The 23327-nt window shown below is 52.2% G+C and overlaps 2 protein-coding genes across 5 annotated transcripts in view; both read right to left on the bottom strand.

The window, feature by feature from the left end:
• ncanb (neurocan b) overlaps positions 1–10976 on the bottom strand; it is a 175723-nt gene extending 164747 nt beyond the window's left edge. The window contains exon 1 of one of the 2 annotated variants that reach the window (XM_052037702.1): positions 10759–10976. Coding sequence is in view for 1 of the 2 variants with exons in the window: in XM_052037701.1 (XP_051893661.1) it covers positions 10523–10551 (29 nt within the window). In the remaining variant the exon portion in view is untranslated. Of the gene's footprint in view, positions 1–10522; positions 10593–10758 lie in introns of those variants that run through there. The other variant, XM_052037701.1, reaches the window with a different exon arrangement.
• Positions 1–23327, bottom strand: part of rfxank (regulatory factor X-associated ankyrin-containing protein) — an 830559-nt gene that overhangs the window by 745144 nt on the left and 62088 nt on the right. The gene's annotated exons all lie outside the window — the stretch shown is intronic.

Genomic DNA, 23327 nt, shown 5'->3' with positions numbered 1-23327 from the left:
GGAATTCATTGCCAGACAGCTGTGGAGGCCAAGTCATTGGGTATATTTAAAGCGGAGGTTGATAGGTTCTTGATTAGTAAGGGCATCAAAGGTTATGGGGAGAAGGCAGCAGAATGGGGTTGAGAGGGAAAAATAAATCAGCCATGATCGAATGGCAGAGCAGACTCGATGGGCTGAATGGCCTGGCTCTGCACCTATGGTCTTATGGTGGAGGGGATGTATAGGGTGGGGTGATGATCAAGCAGGCGGCTTTGTCCTTGTTGCTGGAGCTCACTTGAGATAAAGGTTGTTGACTGAGTGAGGGGGATTAGTGTGTAGGGCAAGAAGTGAAAGCTCCAGGAGAGCCATCAACTTGCACAGCAGCCTCACTGAGAGGGGATCATCTCAGTGTGGTGTCCACTGACTTTCTGACTGGGCATGGAAGTCAGAACATTACGTAGATGGATGTGTTGTGTGGCAGTGGTGAGTGTGAGAGTGAGATGGAGACACATCTGTAACAGTCCAAACAAAGCTGTAACCATGGTTCACTGGATCATCAGACAATCGCAGTCACCTGCCAGGAATATCACCTCCCTGAGGTGATCCGATTTCAACATCAAAATTATGCCTCAAATTCTTAAAGGATTCTGCAGTAAAGGAAGTCCAAAGTCTCTTACAACCAGAAAAGCAGAAAATTACAGTCTTTAGACAAAGCAATTTCTTTTATCTGAGCTGGAATGAGCAGACTGTGGGAAATTGCTGCAAGTGTTTCTGTGCAAGTCCACTATGCTTAAAGAACCTCCTGACAATATATCTTCCATGCAAAAAAAATGTATGTGTATTGGAAGCAGTTTAACTCAGCAACTCATGCTGAGCAGCCTCGCCTTGAGATGAACATTGAAAATCGTTAACCAAATATCCCCACAGTGCCGAAACTGCTCAGAATTAAGTCTGTACGTGCAGCTTGAATGTCTATCTTTTAAAGTCAGATCACCCTCTTGAGAATCAGACAACAGTGCGGTGTCTCTCTGGAACATCGGACAACAGCGGGGTGTCCCTGTGGAACAGACATGTTGTTATGGTTCCGAGCCTGACTGGTCCTCACTTTCTCAGTCACAGGGCCCAGTGACCCCACTGCAAGTTCCTCTGACGTCCACATCATGGGGATAGCAAAGGAACCAACTTCCTACCACAGTCCTGGCCAATGAGGACCTTCTTACAACCTAGTCATTATTGGAAATGCTGCAGTCACCCATACAGAATGAATCCCCACAACAGCAATGGGTTAGCAAGGGCGTGAGGAATGGAAAATGTGAAGACAGGGAGAGACACCCTGAGTTGACTGATGTGGCAGGGACAGGAACACAGGCAGTGAGACAGGCACACAGGGCAGTGAGACAGGAACACAGGCAGTGAGACAGGAACACAGGCAGTGAGACAGGAACACAGGCAGTGGGACAGGAACACAGGGCATTGAGACAGGAACACAGGGCAGTGGGTCTCTGGAATTGGAAAATTTGATGTTCATACCATTGGGTTGTAGGCTACCCAAGGGGAGTGTAAGGTGCTGTTCTTCTATTTTGCATTTGACAGATGGGTCAGTGTGGGGTTCGGGAGGGAAGCTGAAATGACATGGACTGGGAGTTCAAGGTGGCCATTGTAGGCAGATACTCTGCAAAGTGGTGATCGTGTCTATGCCTGGTGTCACTAATGTAGAGGAGGTCACACCAGGAGCACCAAGTGCGGTAGACCAGGTTGGAGGAGGTGCACATGAATCTTTGCCTCTCCTGGAAGAGCTGTTTAGGTCCCTGGATGGAGGTGAGGGAGGAGGTGTAGGGACAGGTGTTACACCTCCTACAATTGCAAGGAAATGTGCCTGAGGACAGGGAGGGATGGGTGGACCAGGGAGTCACGGAGAGAGTGGTCCCCGTGAAAATCAGAAACAGGGAGAGAGGGGAATATGTGACTGAGGATGGGATCATGTTGGAGCTGGTGGAAATGGCAAAGAAAGACCTTGGGTGTGGAGGCTACTGGGGTGAAAGGTGAGGCTGTTAATAGTTTTATACAAAGGTCACAGTGCTGAGCCCAGATAGTGTTGGACTAAATAATATGAGAGATAGATGAATTGTGAAGTTTTAGCTAAGATGCACTTGGTACAGGTAATGTGTAGAATTCCTTCACATCTTAAAAACAGTCATACAGTTTTAATTCCCAAATCAGATAACCCAGTTTTACTCAAGAATATTGACAATGAGTGACCAATCACAATTGGATTGATTATTTTAAGAACAGTTGTGTCCGGGGACCGTGGGGGGTGGGTGTGTGGGGGGGGGGTGTCGGGGGAGCGTGGAGGGGGTGTGTGGGGGTGTGTGTGGGGGGTGGGGGGGTGGAAGGGGTGTGTGGGGGGAGCGTGGGGGGGACAGGTGTGGGGGGTTGGGGGGCAGGTGTGTGGGGAGGGGATGTCGGGGGAGCGTGGAGGGGGTGTGTGGGCGGGTGGGGGGGTGGAAGGGGTGTGTCTGGGGGGTGTGGGAGGAGCATGGGGGGTACAGGTGTGGGGGGTTGGGGGGCAGGTGTGTGGGGGATGTGGAGGGGCGTGGGGGGCGGGTGTGGGGGGTGTGGGGGGAGTGGGTGGCCGGGAGTGGGGGGGTGGTGGGGGGCAGGTGTGTGGGGGGGGTGTCTGGGGAGCATGGGGGGTGGTGTGTTGGGGGGGTGGGGGCAGGTGTTGGAGGGTGGGGAGGGGGTGAGAGCAGGAGCTGAGCCACAACCTCACCTGCTGCAGCTTCCCCCGGACTGTGTGGTTCCACCGGTACAACAAGCAAAGATAAAACTGATCGTGCCTTTGAATCAAGTCTGTCAATGAGTCCGGAGTGCAGTAGTCACGCGGGCGGTAAAGGCATGGAGCAGGCTGCAGCTGAAGCACATCCACCCTCTGTTAAACCAGTTGCTAAAGATGATGGTACCCCGGGTTTCCTCTGCCTCGCTCCCACACTGGCTTCTCTTTGTCCTGCCCAAGCCCCGGTCTTCTGTCCTGACCTCCTCCGTCCCCTCCCCCTCCTCCACTTCACTCCCTAAAACGCCCACCACCGCCTGCTCTGGCGCAGTTTCTGATTCTCCTCATAAATGCCTTGGGACGTTTGACTTTCCCTGGAGCTCCAACATTCCTGGGTCAGAGCGGAGGGAATGCGGCAGATCCAGCCGCTCTCAGCTCTCTCACCTTTTGTCCCTCCTGTTCCACTGCACCCCTCCTACCTCCTTCATCCCCCAACACCATCTCCTCCCACTCCCTTCCCCTTCCTAAGTTTATCCAGCTCCCACTGAAATGTCTCTGCTCCTCACAGCTGCTCCCTGTGGGACTGAGTCACCATTCTCACTGCTTTCTGGATAAAGACCCTACTCTGGTGCTCCTCCATGACTTTGCCAGTGATTATCCCGCAGGAACAACCACAGCTTCTGCTCTCCCACCAAGTTTAGACATTCAGTGACTAGAACGATCCATTACTCACAGGCATTTAGAAAACTGAGAGGTCACCTCAGTGAGCAGGACTGAGAGGGGAGAGGGGAGAGGGGAGAGGCTGGAGGAAAGGTAACCACAGGCACTGTCTGAGGACAGGCAGAGGACGAGGAGGAAGTTCCTCAATCACAGCACTGTGAATCTTCAGAATTCCGTCTGTCAGGGATCGGTGGATGCCCGGACATTGACTACATTCAAGGATAACGTCAATCAATTTTTTAGCCATTAAAGGAATCAGAGGGTCTGGAAATCAGGCAGTGAAGTGGGCAAGGCACAGGTTTGGCCGTGACCTTACTCAGTGTTGGGACAAGTGAAAGAGCTGAATTGCCTCTGTAGGCTCTCATTGCTTACGTTCTAATCGAGTGAAGATTTCTGCTGTCTGACCTTTTGATCAGATCACCAATTGGACAAGAAAAGCCTGTTCTAGCTTTCCTGACTTCCAGTGCTGGCATTGCTCTGTGAAGTGTTCTGTGAGACCCTTTCCTGTGTCACTCATCCTGTCCGTGACACAGAGGACTCCAGCAGTTTGGAAGGTCAAGGGGTGATTCAGTGGAAGTTTACAGGAGGAAGGCAGGGGCAATAGATATGGTCTATATGGACTTCAGTAAGGCTTTTGATAAGGTTCCACATGGTATGCTGCTATGAAAAGTTAGATCACATTGGATCCAGGGAGAGCTGGCTAACTGGGAACATAATTGGCTTGACAGTAGGAAGCAGAGGATGACGGTGGAAGGTTGTTTCTGGGACTGGAGGCCCGTGACCAGTGGTGTTCCCCAGGGGTCAGTGCTGGGCCCATTGTTGTTTGTCCTCTATATCAACAATCTGGTTGAGAATGTACAAGGCATGGTTAGTAAGTTTGCAGATGACACGAAAATAGGTGGTCTTATAAGCAGCGAAAATTTTTATCAGGATTTACAGAGGGATCTTGATCAGCTGGATAAGTGAGCCGAGGAACGGCAAATGGAGTATAATTTGGATGTGTGAGGGGTTGCATTTTGGGAAGACAGATGAGGGTAGGACTTTCACAGTGAACAGTAGGGCCCTGGGGAGGGTTGTAGGACCCTGGGGAGGGTTGTAGGACAGAGGAGTCTAGGAGTACAGGTTCATGGTTCCCTGAAAGTGGCATCGCAGGTAGACAGGGTGGTGAAGAAGGCTTTTGGCACACTGGCCTTCACCAGTCAGGGCATTGAGTACAGAAGTTGGGATGTTATCTTGCAGTTGTACAATATGTTGTTGAGGCCACATTTGGAATATTGTGTTCAGCTTTGGTCACCCTGCTATAGGAAACATGCCATTAAGCTGGAAAGAGTGCAAAGGAGATTTACGAGGATGTTGCTGGAACTCGAGGGAGTGAGTTATGGAGAGAGGTTGAGCAGGTTGGGACCTTTTTCACTGGAGAGTAGGAGAATGAAGGGTGATCTTATAGAGGTGTATAAAATCATGAGGGGCATAGATAGGATGAATGCACACAGTCTTTCTCCCAGGGTTGTGGAATCAAGAACTAGAGGGCATAGGTTTAAGGTGAGAGGGGAGAGATTTAATAGGAACCTGAAGGGCAACTTTTTCACCCAGAGAGTGGTCAGTGGATGGAATGAGCTGCCAGAGGAAGTGGTTGAAGCAGGTAAATAACAACATTTAGAAGACACTTGAATAGGTCCATGGATAGGCAAGGTTTTGAGGGATATGGGCCAAACGCGGGCAAATGGGACTGGCTTAGATGGGAATCTTGTTCATTCTGGACCAGTTGGGCTGAAGGGCCTGTTTCTGTGCTGCAGGACTCTGAGTGTGAGCAGTGAGAGAGGATGGGGACAAGGTTTCTGCTGCTTGGAAGCTCTGGACCAAGGGGTGAGGTCTGACATTCGAGGCAGGGTCTCAGGGGTGGCGTTGTGAACCGTTCCCTCTCACAGAGTGTGAGTGTTTGAAGCCCACTCCACAACCGTGCTAGTTCAATGGTCCATTGTGGGAACAGTGGAAGTGGCCACACACCAGTCAGGATCTTGTGAACAGTGGGACAGGGGAGAGGAGCTGAGTGACCTTCTCAGATGCATTGTTGCTGGGAAGTGTTTGCAGAGCTGCAAGGGTGCTGCAAAATAGCCACAAAATGAGATTGCAACCCAGGCTGTGATGCTGTCCCCCAAACAGATAAATATTGAGCATCTGGTTGATGGGATGGGGACTGTCTAAACCCTCGCCCTGGGCAGGAAATCCCCTGGGATAGATTCACCCAGAGTGACACCCTGCTGGGATCACTTCAAGCCATGAGCACCAAGTCCAGGCTGACATTTTCAGTGCAGTACACAGGGAGGGGCGCACTGTGGAAGACACTACCTTTCAGATGAGGTGTTACATAAAGGATCCCTGTGCCCTTTCAGGTGGATATGAAAACATCTGCTGCCAATATTGAAAGACCAGGGGTATTATCCCAGCCCATTCGGTATCTGTCCCTCCGGTTATCCTGGGCCATTCCGGTTAGTGTCCCACTGTTATCCCAGCCCATTCTGGTACCCGTCCCTCCATATCCCAGCCCATTCTGGTATCTGTCCCTCCGTTATCCCAGCCCATTCTGGTATCTGTCCCCCCCCCCCCACCGTTATCCCAGCCCATTCTGGTATCTGTCCCCACTGTTATCGCAGCCCATTCCGGTATCTGTCATCATCAACTAAAACATGTTCTGCTCATTTTCACACTGTTGTTTGTGGGATCTTATTGTGCACAGAGTGGTCGCCATGTTTCTGACACAACTTCAGTGAGTACTTTGAAACCTCCAGGGGAGCCTGAAAGGCGTCACAGAAATGCAAACCTTTCCTTGGATGGTTGGCAGACGAGGAGTTCAGCCAAATCTCTAGGCTGCTGAGGTGAAGCTGCTCCCACTCCCTGTCCTGCTTTGCTTCCCATCAGCACATCTAAAGAGTGGCCTTTGGGTGTGGTGTGCATGAGCCATGTCGGTACTCTGGCCAGACAATGCTTCAGGTGGAGGGGATGGCAGGGTGGAGAATTGTGCCACAGGGAGATTCTGCCCAACTTTCCTCCATTCTGTCATTAACACAACACACCAGTGGCCACATCATTCAACTGCTTGGCCAAAGCCTCAGGACTTGACTCCTCTGTAATCACCGGGGAGAACGAGGTTGGTTCTTACTCCTTCAGAACCTGTAACTGTCCAAGCTTCTTTCAGCTTAACATTCACAGTGTGTCCCACTACATGGCTGGAATTATTAATAGCACAACTGACTCCAATCAAAGGAGCAGTTGTTCACTGAGCAGTGAAGTGTGGAGATAGTGAGAGATAGAAGTCCATTACTCAGGGGCTTGTGATAGGCTGTGACAATCCATCCCAACCGGTCCTCAAGCTCAACCCAGAGAAATGAAACTAATTACACACACACACACACACACACACACACACACACACAAACACACATCCATTCGGCCTATACACTCCTGCTCTACTCTTCTCTCCGCCTCCCCAATCACACTCTAAGCCCTTTCCTCCATTCCCCCTGAACCCATTCTTGGGGAAAAGAGGTTCCACTTGAATTCCTGATTGGATTTATTGGTTTCTGCCTCGCACTGATGATGCCTGGTTTTACTTTCCCACATGATAGAAGCATTTCCTCTCCCACCACCCTATCGAACCCTGTCATAGCCTGTATCCTCTGTCAGTGGACCCTTAGCAATCTGTTTCCTCCCTCTTTCTGCCTGCAGTGGTTTGGGTCCCTGAGGTTGACACAAAGAGCCATCAGCTGGGAGCAGACCTGGGACTGGAGGAACCAGTGGGTGTCTGAGGGAGGAGGGACTGCGTCGAGGGAGGGCTAGCAGGCTTCGAGATCTGCCTTCAAGCATTCAGTGGAATTCCACGAGACCGAGGGATCATTGAGAAAAGTGTCAAAGGATGCAGAACGTACAACAGAGTCTAAAGCACCTAGCACACAACCAGAAATGCAAAAGCAGCACGATTTTAACAGTGAAGCTCTGAGGTTTTCTCCCTCCCTCCCTCCATTATCCTAGGCCATTCCCAGTGTATGTCCTGAGGGAACACCTCAGGCTACCTCAGGGAGGGAGGGAGGAAGGAGTTGCCCTGGTCTTCACCTTGATAAAGATGCAGGGAATCAGCTGGTGAAAGCCAGACCCGACCTTCCCGAGTGATGTTGGACAGGCAACTAACTGCCAGTTGGCTGTTGTGCAGGCAGGAGGTGAGGGTCAGACCAGTGCCCAACCTACCACAGTCCAGTGGATGGGTTCAGCATGGGGCGATGTCCAAGGACAAGGCTTGCCTGTGCTTGGCCAGGGTAAAGTGGCCATGCTTGGGCAGGGTAGGGAGCACTGATCAGCCAGGGCAGAGAGCCATTGTTCTGGCCAAATTTCTATCCAAGGTGAGTCCCCTGATTCTACAGCCACCTAATTCTCCCTTTCCTTGCATCCCAAATGACCCTGAGGTGCCTCATTACTGTGCAACCAGCAAACAATCGTCAATCCAATTCCAACCTCTCGATGCTTCCTGAATTAATCACTCCACCACTGGGGCCATGTACACAAGGCTGGAGGTGTTGTGGATGGTGTAGAAGGTTGTCGTAGGTTACAACGGGACATGGACAGGATGCAGAGTTGGGCAGAGAAGTGGCAGATGGAGTTCAATCCGGTGGCATGGTAGTGTAGCAGTTAACGTAACACTATTACAGTGCTAGCGACCCGGGTTCAATTCCTGCCACTGTCTGCGTGGGTTTCCTCCGGGTGCTCCAGTTTCCTCCCACATTCCAAAGACGTACAAGTTAGGAAGTTGTGGGCATGCTATGTTGGCGCCAGAAGAATGGCAACACTTGCGGGCTGCCCCCAGAACACTCTACGCAAAAAGACACATTTCACTGTGTGTTTTGATGTACATGTGACTAATAAATAGATATCTTGTCTTAGCTTAAATGTGTGGTTATACACTTTGGAAGATTGAACTTGAAGGTTAATGGCAGGACTCTTAGCAGTGTGGAGGAACAGAGGGATCTTGGGGTCCACGTCCATAGATCCCTCAAGGCTGTCAATAGCTACAGGTCAATAGCTTTGTTAAGAAGGCGTATGGTGTGTTGGCCTTCGTTAGTCAGGGTATTAGGTTCAAAAGCTGCAAGATAATCTTGCAGCTCTATAAAACTCTGGTTAGACCACATTTAGAGTATTGTGTTCAGTTCTGGTCACCTCATTATAGAAAGGATGTGGAAGCTTTAGAGAGGGTGCAGAGGAGATTTACCAGGATGCTGCCTGGATTAGAGAGCATGTGAGGAAAGGCTGAGCGAGCTAGGGCTTTTCTCTTTGGAATGATGCAGGATGAGAGGCAACTTGATAGAGGTGTATAAGATTATGAGGGGCATAGATAGAGTGGACAGCCAGCACCTTTTCCTCAGGGCGGCAATGGCCAATACCAGAGGACATCAGTTTCAGGTCAGAGGAGGAATGTTCAGGGGAGATGTCAGAGGTGGGTTCTTTACACAGAGAGTGGTGGGTGCCTGGAACACACTGCTGGGGTGGTGGTAGAGGCTGATACAGTAGGGACATTTAAGAGACTCTTGGATAGGCACATGGATATAGGAAAAATGGAGGGTTATGAGCTGTGTAGGTGGGAAGGGTCAGATTGATCATGGAGTAGGTTTATATAGGTCGGCACAACATCGAGGGCCGAAGGGCCCGTACTCTGCTGTAATGTTCTGTGTTCTACCCCTCGTGTCCTGGAGCAGGAGGCGTGACCCGCGGGTCGCTCACAGACGGAGCAGAGGCCCCTCCAGAGACCCTCACCCCGGTGAAACAGGTACATCCCTCTGACTGTGGGCAGTGTCCCGGGTGAAAGGGCCCCTCACTCTCACTCTGGGCCGTGCGGGGGTGTGGGGGGGGGGGGAGCCCGAGGTAATGAGATGATGTGCCGATGGGTTTAAGGATTTGGGGCGACGGGCGGGCGTGGATTCGGCTCCGGGAGTGGCCGGGAGCTCCGTTTCGCCAGCAGGGCTGAGGGTGAAGCCAATGTCTCTGTTCTTACGCGGCACAAGGCTGCTCTGTGAGGAACACTTTCCTCTCCTTGGGAAACGGTGCAGTTCGGGCGGGAGGCGGGTTGTACCTGAGCTCGGGGACTGTTCGCTGTACCGCAGACCACACACCTCTGGTCCAACGGGAACTGCCGAACCGCCGGCGCTGAAGGAGGGAGCTCCCCGGCTGAGGGAGCGGCCAGTGCGGGGCTTACACAGATGCAATGGGCCGAGTGGCGCCTCCTGCGCTGTTTCCATGATGAGTGACGGTGAACAGAGTTAACTGCGGACAACTTCCACCGGTTCGCAAGGAAAAGTGCGGCTCTATCCCGATTTCGCATATCTAGCGTTGGAAGGAGGCCGTTCGGCCCGTCTAGTTCATGCTAGCTCACAAACAATCCCATTCCCTACGACTTCCCCTGAAACTCACTCTCCCCGCATTCCCAGCAACTCTACCACCCACGTACACGAGTGGCGATTCACACTGGCGCCCCAACTGAGCGGGCACTGTGTCCACATCTGGCGGTGACAGCAGCCGGTTAAGCGGGCACTGTGTCCACATCTGGCGGTGACAGCAGCCGGTTAAGCGGGCACCCTTGCCCGGCTCCGAGCCCGGTGGACCGTGCCGGCGCCGCGGAGTTTCGGGCGGCGGCGGACGGCGTCGGAACCCGGGAGTCGGGATCATTCCCGGAGCAGAGAGTGGGCGGGAGGAAGCGGTACCCGGCGTCTCCTTCCAGCTGCGGCGGCTTTTGTCTGATAATTTAATCCCTTTGTTGCTGCCAGTCCGTCCTTCCCGTGTCCTGCTCACCCCAAACCCCTTCTCTCCCGTCCCTCCCGTGACCCGACCAACCCCTCCCTCGCAGCCGCTCCTCTCCCCACCACTGAGCCGGGCTCTGACAGCGGTCACGCAGCTCCTCACCTCGGCTGCCCGGCCGGGGATACATTGTCCCGGCGTGACTCTCGCAGCTCCGGGGTGGTCCGTGGGACCGGAGTGATCCCAGCCCGGGCCGGACAGCCCGGCCATCCCTACCTGGAAATCACGGTGACAACCCGTTCCATCGCCAACTCTTCCCACGATAAAACCGGAGCCGTTAGTGACACATCCAGGGAAGCGGTCACCTCGGCGGCGCGACCCCGGACACTGCGGAGCGCGGCTGGGCACTCGGTCAGTGTCCAGCTCTGACTGTTGGCCCAGCTCCGGACCCCCCCCCCCCCCGGATACAGTCATTACCCGGGACAACGTGCAGCAGAACGGGCTTCACCTACCGAGGCTGCGGGAGCCGCTGCTCCGGTCCGTGCCGTCTGACCCGCTCTCCGGGACGGAGCGCCGCCGGTTCCCGTTACCTCAGCTCCGGCAGCGGCGGGAGGAATGTCCCGGGCTGGTTCTCGGGCGGCGGGGGGAGGTGTGGCGACGGAGCGGAGGTTGATGCAGCCGGCAGCCCCGACACCCCCGGCGAACAAAGCCGGCGCCGTCAGAGCGCGTCCCCGCCCGTGGTTCCCCAACCGGGGCCGCGCCGCGCACTCCCACCGGCCGAAAACCTGCTCCGTGCAGGGCGAAACTGCGTTTATGTAGCGCCTCTCACCTCAGGACACCCCAAGTGCTCCAACGATTGTGAGGCTGTGATGCGGGGAGGGTTGTGCACAGCAAGCTCCCACACACGGAACGCGGGGGAGGGGTGGGGGGCTGGATGTTCACCGAGGGAGAGGTTGTGGCGCCCGGATCCCCGCGCGTGTCCGATCCGACGGTTCCCAGTCAGAGCAGGGCTGGGAGACGTGAACCCTCGGCTCGGTCACCGAGGGGGCTGCAGAGCCGGGAAGCTGTGCACTGGCTGAGGCGCGGGGTCATCTGTCCGGGGCGAGGGGGTGAGGGGGTGAGGGGGCTCAGAGTTCTGGAGACACCGGGACTGCAGATGCGGGAATCTGGAGCCACACACAACCTGCTGGCGGAGCCCAGCCGGTCGGGCAGCGTCTGTGGGGGAGGAACCGCCGACGTTTCGGGTCGGCACCCTGCGTCCATCCTTAATGCTCTCTCCCCTCAAAGGAAGCCGAGTGTTTCTCAGGCAGAGACTGTTGCTGTCAGGAGCGAACGATGTCAGGTTACAGACCAGCTATGGTTGAGTAAATGTCCAGGCAGGGTCGAGGAGCCGAAGGGCCGAGGGGCCGAGGGGCCGAGGGGCCTCTTCCTGTTCTTCCGAGAGTGCTGCACCCCCTCAGGACCAACACTGCCGTGTCCGCGGGTCAATGGGCCGAAGGGTCGAGCCGGGGCTTTGTGTGGAGTCATGGGGTGATGGAACCCAGGAACAGGCCGTTCGGCCCACTGTCTCTGCTGACCATCCACTCATCCCACACTAATCCCAGTCTATTCTCCCACATTCCCATCAGAGAACGAGAGTTCCAAAAACTCAGTCCCTCTGAGAAGAACGAAACTCCCCTCATTCCTGCCTTAAACAGTGACCCCCGATTCCTGCCCTCACCCCTTGGATTTTGCCACAGCTACACACCAGGTGGTCAATGAACCCACCGACCCGCACGTCGCTGGGGTGTGGGAGGGAACCGGAGCACCCGGGGGAACCCGCGCCGTCACAGGGAGAACGTGCAAACTCCACACAGACAGCGCCTGAGGTCGGGATCGAACCCGGGTCTCTGGAGCTGTGAGGCAGCGGCTAAATCTGTCCCCAGCCTCCGATCACCGTCTCCCAGCCACCCTCACAGACAATCAACGCGTGAGGACCCCAGGTCCCTCCGCCCCTCCACTCCAGCCCGTTCCATCCAACCCATCCAAAGCCCATGGCTCCGGGTCCTCCGACAGTGAGATCCATTTGTCCCATTCACTGCCCAGTAGTACAGGTGATACTTCGGAATGATAGAGTCATCGCAGGAGAGAAGAGGCCATTCGGACCATCAGTCTGTGCCAGTTCATTGTAGACCAGTCCCATCATTCCCATCCCAGCACATTTCAGATATCCGTCCATTTCAGCACCCAGCACAGTGGCGGACAGCGCCCACTATGACCACCACCATGGGCGCCGTTACATCTCTAACGAAGGAGTCTTAACTACCCCTGACAGTCAGGGACATTACTTCCGGGGGTCACCACTGGCCAGGAACTCGGCTAAATCCGCCACATAAATACCTCGGCGACAAGGGCAGGTCAGAGCCTGCAGTGGATGACTGACATCCTGACCCCACCATCTACAAGGCACAAGCCAGGAATGTGATGGAACACTCTCCACTTCCCTGGATGAGTCCAGTGCAAGCTCAACATTATCCCAGGACAAAGCAGCCACTTGACTGGGGTCCCATCAAACACCTTACGCTTCATTCTCCCCACCACCGGGGGCACGGTAACAGAAGTGCTTACCCCTACAGAATGCACTACATTTACTCACCCAGGCTCCTCTGACAACACCTCCTAACACCTCCCTCAAAGAAGGACCAGGAAACACCACCACCAGCAATCTCCCCTCCAATAACCCAGCTCGGAAATGCCACCACTGGTAATCTCCCCTCCAACAGCCCAGCTTGGCATTTATCACAGTTCCTTCATCATGACGGGAACTCCCTCCCAACAGCACCGTGGGGGCACCTTCACCAGGACTGCAGTGGTTCAAGAAGGTGGCTCACCCCCATCTTCTCACCTCCTGGTCCTGCTACCTTCAGGGATGCTGGTCCTGCTCTCCAAGACATCTCTGTTCCTCTACATTTCTCATTACCATGAGTTTCCTCTCCTTGCCTTTCCACTCCCCGTGCAGTACCTCCCCCTCCCCAGGCATCACCTCCCCCTCCCCGCTCCATCACCCCCCTCCCCAGGCATCACCTCACCCTTCCCCTCCTCGTGCATTACCTCCCCTCCCCCGACTGCATTCCATTCACCAATCTGTGCCCACCTGCCCAGTCCATTGACACCTTCCTGCAGCCCAGAACTTCCTCAGCACCACTCCCCTGCACCGACCCCATGCCTTTGACTCTCTTAGTGTGGTGTATACGAGAGATCCAGATGGGTGAACAGAAACGACCCTCTTCCCTCAGCCAAGAGGACATTAACCTGTGGAGGTGGATTTATGTTAGTTGATAGAAGGTTGAAGGGGAGTTTCTCATTGGACGGGGATCGCTGGGTCTGGAGCCCAGCAGAAGCTGACTGCACATTGGGCCCAGGCACTGAGAGGCCCAGTGACTGTTCCCTTTCACTTTCTGTCACGGAGACAATCCCATCATCACTTCCCCTCCGATCTCACCGCCTTTTACCTTCTTCATCGATCTGCCACATGGGACCTTGTCAGAAGCTGCACTAAAGTCCCTGAGGACAACATCAGATCACAACCCTCATCCACACACTTCGTTACCTGCTCAAAATCATCAACTAATGTGGTCAGACAACCTTCCCTCGATGCCCCCTGCTCCACAATTACCCTGGAACACACTAAGTACTCATTGACGCTGCCTACAGAATGTTTCCCAGCAAAGTCACCACTGGCCAACCTGTGGTCACTCACTCTGTCCCTTTCTCCCTATGTAAACACCTGGTCCCACATCCGCAACCTGTCAGAGCCCAGTACCACACCTGCAGCCAAGAATCTTTGGGACAAACAGGCAGAGGTCTCACTCTTTCCTTCCTTGGGAAAAATGCTGCAGATGCTGCAAATGTGAAATAAAAACAGAGAATGATGGAGGTCACTGAGCTGAGACATGAATTCTGTTTCTCTCCTTGAAGGTGCTGCCTGACTTGCTGAGTATCCTGGGCATCCAATTCCATCCTTGCTTCTTTTAAGAGCCTGGGTTGCATTTCATTTGGACTTGAGACATTTCCACATTGAAAGATGTCAGATCTGACAACAGATCCTCTCCGGTTTCAGCATTTCCAAAACTTCACGTTCTTCTTCTATCTACCTTTGCTTCTTTCTATGGTGGATGCAAGGTTTACCTGTCTTCCCCTGTCACTCACAGGCTGCCTTTCTGCTCTCTGGATACAGCCCACTCTCTCTTTTCTTCACATATTTATGGAACATCCGAGGCTTTTCCTTGCTTTACCACAGATGGTGCTGAGACATCTTTAAACATAACATGAGATCTTCACATCAAGTCATGTCTGACCTATGCCTCCTGCAACCATGCATTGCTCCCTCAGTGCTGCACTCAGTAGTCGGTTGAGGCTTTTGTGTTCATGCATCTGCTGTGTGGGACTTGACTCACTGAGCCAAGGTTCACACATCAGAAGCTAAAGGGCCTTATATTTAGACAGTATCTTACACATCTTCACAACGTCCCAAGATGCTTCATTGAAGTAACAACCATTCTGTCCAACTGGTTCAGCCTGGTCTATTGATCCACTCAGTGTCTCAGCAATAATCAGACCAGCAAGTGGGAAACCCCAGCTCTGTATTGGAGGAAATGGGGATTTGATCACCATCATGGTGTTGGAAGGAAGGGAGATGAAGGAGAGGGCAGGAAGTGTAAAGGGCATAAGTTATTGAAAGAAGAAGTCGACATGGATAATGTTTTGAAGCCAACCCTTCTTACAATATAATTAGTATTCAACCAAGTAAATAGAGAAAGGCTTTGGCAGTTCTAGACCGTTTTCACAGCCGCGGGACAGCCCATTATTTGACAACCAATAAAGTACTTTTGTAGTGAAGTCACTGCTCTAATTAGCTATTTTTAAAGAAAATATAACTGAAAGCAGGATTAAAAAAGGAAAATTGATACACCCTAATGATTTGAAATGTAAATCAATTAAAATAGAGGACACATTTGGGGCCAGATACAAGGAGCTAAATTCATCAGCGGATTGGCAGTGTAGTCTATGAAATTCAATAGACTCAGCTACTGTTGATTCAGTCAATGTTCTTTCCGTGTCTCTCACTCCAAAGTAATCTACTTGGCCTTTATTCACTGAACACCTCATACTTGGAGGTGCCCACTGTCTCAGTATAAAAAATGTTCTGCTGCCTCGAGCTGCAGATAGAGCAACAAATGACAATCCTGTGAGAAATATCCAAGGAGCTACTAAGGTTCTGGAAGGAAAATGTACAGAGCATGAAATAAGGAGAGAATAGGAAGTGAGGAGACTGGAAGTTACAGAAGGCAGGAGGGTTTTGAATGCTAACGGAGGAGACAAAGGCTGAGAAGCAGGGTGATTCGGGAAAGGGAGCTCCAGTAACTGAAGGCCCCCTGTTGGGAGGATGTTGCATGATGGCAAGGCCACTGTTAACCACTATTCCCAATCCACTCTTCTCCAGAACAAGGTACAAAACCCTTCACAAATTCCCAAATAAAGGGTTAACAAATGGAAAGTGACTTCAGAATTATCCCGAACCTTCTTGAGAGGCCAGCAAACCTGAGTGAGTCATTCAGTCCGACTCATTGCCAGGGGAAGGATTGGGAAGAAAACCAAAAACCAGTTTCCAACAGGATGGGAAGTTCATCAGGTACCATGTGCTGAGCATTGCCTAGCAACAACCTTGGACAGGCATTGTCACCTGAGAGCATATCTTGGTGAAAAGTCAGAAAAATGCACAAATTAATTACAATAGCAGCAATCAAAGCATGCAAAATGTAAAGATAAAAACCTTTATTTTTTACACAAAAATTAATGAAGCTTTGGGTTATATTTACCCCCAAAGAAATGTCAGATAGAAATCAGAATCACCTGTAGAAACAACACAAGGCAGGTGCTGAATTTATTTAAACAATGCAAACAGATGGAGCTCAGTGAATATGATGAACTTCAGACACCTGAAACAACATCATACATGAAGTTCTCAGATATTCTTGGCATAAAAGGAGGCCATTTGGCTCATCAAGCCCATGCTGACTCACAAAGTCACCCCATCACCCCTTACTATTCCCCTGAAACTACTCTGTCTCGCCTGTACAACTCCCCCATCGTCCTCCCCACACCCACATGCAGGGTCATTTCCAATTGGCTTGTCTTTGGGATTCAGGAGAAAACTATAGCACCAGAAACTCCACACAGATAGCACCCAAAGTCAGGATCAAACTCGGGTGTGATGTGTAATGATGTGTGGCAGCAGCACTACCTGATGCACTACTGTGCTTCCCAACTTGGATATCGGACTCAAGCCTACCATAGAGGAAGAACTAGAATGTGGGGCAGGCTGGGCAGGGGTATCTACTGAAGACCGCCCACAGCCATGACCTGGGCTACACTTCAGAACTAACACCTCTGCTGGAGGTGAATGGCAGGTTGCTGCAGGAGATGGCTTCTGTCCAAAGGAAAGTTCTGCTGAAGGGTTATTGAGCTGAACAGTAGCTGTGTTCTCTCTCCACAGTCACTGCCTGACCTGGAATGTGCTCCAACGTTTCCTGTTTTATTTCAGATTTCCAGCACATGCTACTTTTTTGCTTTTACATTTCCGTACTTTCCTAACCTCATAAAATCCCGGCGAATTTTATGTCAGTTCCAAGCTCTGGTCAGTGCTCAGGATTAGGGCACTGCCCACTAAGGTGTGGTCAGTGCCCAGGGCGTGGACCTTACCCACTGAGGTGTGGTCAGTGCCCAGGGCATGGACCTTACCCACTGAGGTGTGGTCAGTGCCCAGGGTGAGGACCTTACCCACTGAGGTGTGGTCAGTGCCCAGGGCATGGACCTTACCCACTGAGGTGTGGTCAGTGCCCAGGGTGAGGACCTTACCCAATGAGGTGTGGTCAGTGCCTGAGTGAGGACCTTACCCACTGAGGTGTGGTCAGTGCCCAGGGCATGGACCTTACCCACTGAGGTGTGGTCAGTGCCCAGGGTGAGGACCTTACCCACTGAGGTGTGGTCAGTGCCCAGGGCATGGACCTTACCCACTGAGGTGTGGTCAGTGCCAGTGGCTAGAACGTTACCCGTGAGGTGCCTCAGGAGGCCGGGGCGACTGCTGCAGCCACAAGGTAACGACCCCGCAGCCCAGCCGGTAGCACTATGCAGTGCCATCCGCTGCCAGTGCAGCCAACGCTGAGTCAGGGGGCAAACAGTGGGCAGCTGCAGGGCAGGAAAGGTGTGCCCAGGGGGGGCAGTATTGGAGAAAGACGAGGCGTGGGGGTACAGTGGGGACGCAGTCACGGCACGGACTGTGGAGAGAGCCTGGAGAATGAGAAAACGCCTGGCAGTTTCCAGACGCAGCCCACAACATGTAACATCAAGGCAAAGAAAAGAACTCTGCCTGAATGCAGTCAGCTTGGAAAGAGGGACTGACACCAGGGAATAATTACCCAGCTCTCGGCTTCCAGGGAGGGAGATGGGTCTGTGTGATCGATCGGCACGTGGGCAACTTGTGACTAAACATTTACCAGACAACTTGCATAAATGCAAACTGGGAAAGTCATAATTGAATGTACAATGTAATGAGCACTAATTTATTTTAAGCAATCCTTGGTGTCAATCACCTCCGCCGTTGAGCATTCAGGAGGCGTTTTATACTGACAGGGTTAACCAGGGCTGGCATTTATATCCTCTCGTCTTTTCCGCTCCAGATTGGGTTTTTGCCTCATTACAGCGAAGGAATATGTAGATAGACCCCAGAGTCCCGCAGTTGAACAGATACAGTATAACCATGGCAACCTCGCTCCGGAGCCGGCGCGCAGAATGTGCTGCAATGTTAACCCTTGAAAGCAGAGGAAGGCTGAAGATACCCACATCCCCCCGGCGAGGGCTGCCATTCCGAGAGACCAGCCGGATCCGTGCGTCCGACAAACCACCAGCAACCCGTCGGGGAATGTGATGCCCATCCAAGATCAAACTGGGGAGTTTTAAAGTGTATCATTGGAGCAGGTTCCTTGGCAGCACGAGGCACGGACCGGTAACCGGTGCAGAGGGGGCAGTGGGGATGAACTAGTGAACTGGTGTGGAGACCCCATCCTCACATCACCCGACCTCTGACTGACATCAGCTGCCTGGCCGCTTGCAGCTTGGAACTGGGATAAACGCGCACAAATTGGGAATAAAACAACACACATAATAAGCCTGCATTTCTATAGCAGCCTTCCTGAAGGAAACATTCCAAGGAGCTTCGCAGGAATGTTAATAGAACCAGAGAGGAGGTGCTGGGGAGGTGAGGAGGGCAGTTGTAGGGAGTGAGTCAGGGGGAAATGACACAGAGTCGGATCTGCCGGGATCTTTCACAAGGCCCATTGGAAGCTGCATCAACGCCCCGCCATTCTCGCACACACGCTGACCCTTCCCCGTTCCGCGATCCCACTGAGGTCCACGGTTCATGGAACAGCGGCAATTTCCTCCAACGCCAGGTCTCCTCTCTCTCTCCTGCCCCTTCCATCGGCATCGCTGGCCGTCCTCATATTGAGCAGTCTCTCCCGCACACTCACCCCAAGCACCGTGTCTCACGGGGCCATTCCTTGGTCGGGCGACTCCGCTGATCTTCTCAAGGAAGCAGAGATAATATCCATCCATGGAGAACTTTGGACTGGCATTTATGTAGCACCCTTCACATCCGCTTCAGGATGTCCCAAGGCACCTACAGACGACAACGTACAAAGCTGGTCACTGTAATGATATAAGAAACACAGCAAGATCCCACAAACAGAGATGTGGTAATACCCATCTCATCTGTTTCTGGATGTTGCTTGAGGGGCAAATCTTGGCCAGGACACCCGGGGGAACACCTGGCACGAACATCTGTCAGGACACCTAGAACACCTGCAAAACACCTATCCAGACATCTGGCAGAACTCCTGCAAATAATGCAATGGGGTCTTCTAAGCCCACCTGAGTAGACAGGTGGGCCCTCATTCACCAACACAGATGAAGGATGCCCTCTGTCCACCTCATGGGACCTCCCACCTTGCTCAGGTGGGGGGGTGGGGTAACATTTTTTTTACAAAATAAACCTTATTCATAATAAAAGACAAACTATATACAATTTCAAAACAGTGCAAACCTTTACATTCTTGTACAGATCATTCATTAGTGTTACCTTTTTTATATAGAAAACAGCACCAATGCCACATGTGTGGCTCCCTGGAAACTATCCGGTCCTGTATTTACAATATTTAGGGGCTTTCTTGCCTGTCCCTGCCCCTCCCTCTCCAGTGGCAGAAGAACCCTAAACTGTAGTCCTTCCCACTGAGCCTTTGCGTTGGCTGCACCCAGCTTCAGTGCGTCCCTCAGCATGTACTCCTGCAGCCTGGAATGTGCCAGCCGGCAGCATTCCCCTACGGACATCTCACAGTGCTGGGAGACCAACAAGTTTCGGGCAGACCAAAGAGCATCTTTCACCGAGTTGATGACCTTCCAGCAGCAGTTGATGTCCATGTGTGTCCCCAGGAACAGCCGTAGCTCAGAGAATCCTCTGTTACGCTACTGCTGGGGATGAACCATGACAAGGACCCTTGCATCTTTCACCACACGCTCCTCGCAAACCTACAGCCCACAAAGAGATGGGCGAGCTTCTCGTCCCCAGCGCAGTCCTCCCGGGGGCAACGCATGCTGGGTGTGAGGTTCCAACCATACAGGAAGGATCTGACTAGGAGGGCCCCTCTCACCGCCAGCCAAGCGAGGTCATGGTGCTTGTTGGTGAGTTCTGGCAATGAGACATTCTGCCAGATGGTCTGGACAGCCTGCTCAGGGAACCACCCCACAGTATCCATTGAGTCCTTCTCTTGCAGTGCCTGCAGGATGTTCTGTGCTGACCACTGCCTGATGGACTTGTGGTCAAAAGTATTGGTCTGGAAGAACTTTTCCATGAAGGACAGGTAGCGCGGCAGACTCTCCCACTTGGGGTAACTTCTCACTCTGACCTGGGGTGATTTCCAGTGTCCACATTCCCCAGCCACAGGAAATCCTGCTTACGTCCTGCTGCCCACCTCACACATAGTGAGACATGCTATTCATGCATGGTGGCATCCTCTGCCTCGGTTAGTGTCTGCCCTGTGGGGTGTATCGGCGTAGTGGGGTGAAGGGGGGTGTTCTGGTCCAGTGGAATTCCTGGAGCAGACTGCTGCAGAGTGCCGGCGTGGTATACGTGGGATGTGGGAAATGTCAGACAGTACATTTATCCAGTTGTTCATGCAGCAGGTACAGAAAGAAGGGAGATGTGACCTGCAGGAAGGGCAGTAGGCAGGCAGGTAGTGCAGGAGACCCCTGTGGCCATTCCCCTCTCAGACAGGTTGGGGGTGGGGGGAATGGTCTCCCTGAGGAAGGCAGAGGCAGCAGTCAGTATGTGACACCACTGGGGAGGGACAGGTCCAGCTGAGCTGTGGTGGAGGGAGATCGTTAGTGAGAGGAACAGACAGGTGTTTCTGTGTGACCCCAGAACGGCAGATTTCTTCCTTCGTGCCAGGGTCAGGGATGTCTTGGAGCAGTTGCAGAACATTCTGAAGGGGGAGGGGAGCAGCTGGAGGTCATTGGACCCATTGGTCCCAACGACAGAGGTAGAAATGGGGATGAGACCCTGCAGACTGAAGTCAGGGAGTTTAGCAGAGGCAGGACCTTGAGGGTCATGATTTCAGGATTACTCCCAGTGCCACGTGTTAGTTAGCATGGCAACAGGGAGAGATATAAAATGAACATATTGCTGAAGAGCTGGTGCAGGAGGGAGGGCTTTAGGTAGTGGATCATTTGGTCACTTCTGGGGACAACGTACAAGAAGGAGGGGCTGCATCTGAACTGTAGGAGGACCAATATCCTTGCAGGGAGGTTTGCTCGTGTACTCAGGAGAGTTTAATCTGGCAGGACGATGGGTAGTGCAGCCGGTGGGGAGAGGTATACGGAGGATGAATCAACCAAGTCCACTGAGCAGAGTAAGGTCAGGAAGTGTGGAGACGGCTGGTAGGCTCAACAGAATTTATTTAAATGCAAGAAGCCTCGTGGGTACATGAGATGAGCTCAGAGCATGGATCAGCACCAGGAATTATGATGTTGTTGCTGTCACAGAAACATGGTCCAGTAAAGGGCAGGACTGGCATCTTAATGTTCCAAAGTATAGAGGTTTTGCCCGTGACGAGGGGAGCGCGAGAGATGAGGGGGAATTGCACTGCTGATTAGGGAGAGTATCACAGCAGCACTTGTACAGGATGGAGAATCATCCTACAAGGGTTGAATTTAGGAATAAGAGCAGGGTGACCACCTTGCTGGGGTTATACTGTCCACCTCCCGACAGTCAGTGCGAGTGAGAGGAACAGATGTGTAAGCAGATTGCAGAAAGTTTTAGAGCAATAAGGTTATGGTAGTTGGGGATCTTAACTTTCCCAGTATTGACTGGGATTGCCTGGTGCAAGGAGCTCAGATGGAGCAGAATTTCTTCATATGTCCAAGGAAGTTTCTTGAGACAGTAGGTAGAGAGTTGTACCAGACAAGGGGAAGTACTCAACCTTATCGTAGGAACTGAAACTGGACAGGTGGTGGAAGTGTTGGTTGGGGAACACTTTGGGAACAGTGACCACAATTCTGTAAGTTTCAAGGTGGTTATGGAAAGCGATAAGGTCGGTCCTCAAGTTCAGGTCTTGAATTGGGGGAAGGCTGATTTCAATAGTGTAAGAGAGGACCTGGTGAAAGGAGGTTGGGGGCAGATGTTGTGAGTAAAACAACATCTGAAAAGTGGGAATCTTTTAAAAGAGAGTTATTGGGAGTTCAGGGTCAGCAGGTTCAGTGAGAGGGAAAGGCAAAGATAGCAAAGGGTATTGAAGGATTGAACAGGAAAAAAAAGGAAGCATGTGACAGGTATAGGCAGCTAGAGTCAAGCAAATCCCTTGAGGAATAGCGAGTGTAGGAGAGTTCTTCAGAAACAAATTAGGAGGCCAAAAATGGCCATGAAATAGCCTTGGCAAGTAAGATTAAGGTGAATCACAAGATATTCCTCAAGTATATCATGAGCAAGAAGGTAGCCAGGGAAAGAGTGGCTCCCCTTAGAGACCAAAGGAGTTATCTCTGTGTTTAGTCAGAGGATATTGGCAAGGTCCTGACTGAATACTTCCCATCTGAAAGGTAGCCCTGCCTCAGAACTGTCTCTCCAACAGCATTAAACTCCCTAGTAGCTGTCCTGGAAGTGAGTGACACTCCCTCAGTCCTGCCCCTCTGACAGAGTGGCACTCCCTGAGGCTGTCTGCCCCAGATTTTCATGCTCAGGCCCCTGGAGAGTTATTTGAACTTGCAATTATTTGACATCGAGGTGACTGTACTGGCTCAGCCATGGTTGACACATAATTGGCAATAAATGTCAGACCTGCCCACGTCCACAGAATCAAGTTTTCTGAAAGCCACATTTCAGCAAAACCATCAGCAAAATGTGTTTTCCCAGACAGCAACTTCTCTGCACCTTTCTCCCCAAACCATCCCTGGCAGAGCTCCAGCCTAGCCTGCACTTGGTGATAACACAGAGAAATCTCACTCCTATTGTCAATGGGGAAAATTGCTTAAGCTCTTCCCTGCTGACAGACTTCTCTCTCAACCCAAATAAGATTGTAGGAGGAGAGAAGCATTAACAAAGAGCCAATAGCATTCTGGACTGTGCCTGCAGAGGCACTGAATACGACAGCAAGGAGATGAAGGCACAATGTATTGACTGGCAGGGAGACAGCGAGGTGCTTTCAACTCAGGGCTGCTCATTACAGACAGGCAGAAGAGGTTCAGACCAGGGAGGTTCAGACCAGGTGCAGATGGGTGAGAGGATGAGACAAGGACTTACATCTGCATTGCCAAAAGCAGGGAAGATTTAAAGCAGTAAACATAATGTGTTCAAATACGAGGATAAATCTACAGGCCTGTGAAATGGTAACAAAGGGAACTTAAACTGAAGGTTAATGATGAATGTGTTGATGATGGATGCAAAGAGGTTATTAAGGAATGGAATCCACAGATGACAAGAGGAGACTTAATCATCTCA

This window comes from Pristis pectinata, chromosome 24, assembly GCF_009764475.1.
Source record: "Pristis pectinata isolate sPriPec2 chromosome 24, sPriPec2.1.pri, whole genome shotgun sequence".
Classification (NCBI taxonomy): Eukaryota; Metazoa; Chordata; class Chondrichthyes; order Rhinopristiformes; family Pristidae; genus Pristis; species Pristis pectinata.
Note: the sequence above shows the minus strand (reverse complement) of the source record. Positions and strands in the feature narration are given on the sequence as shown.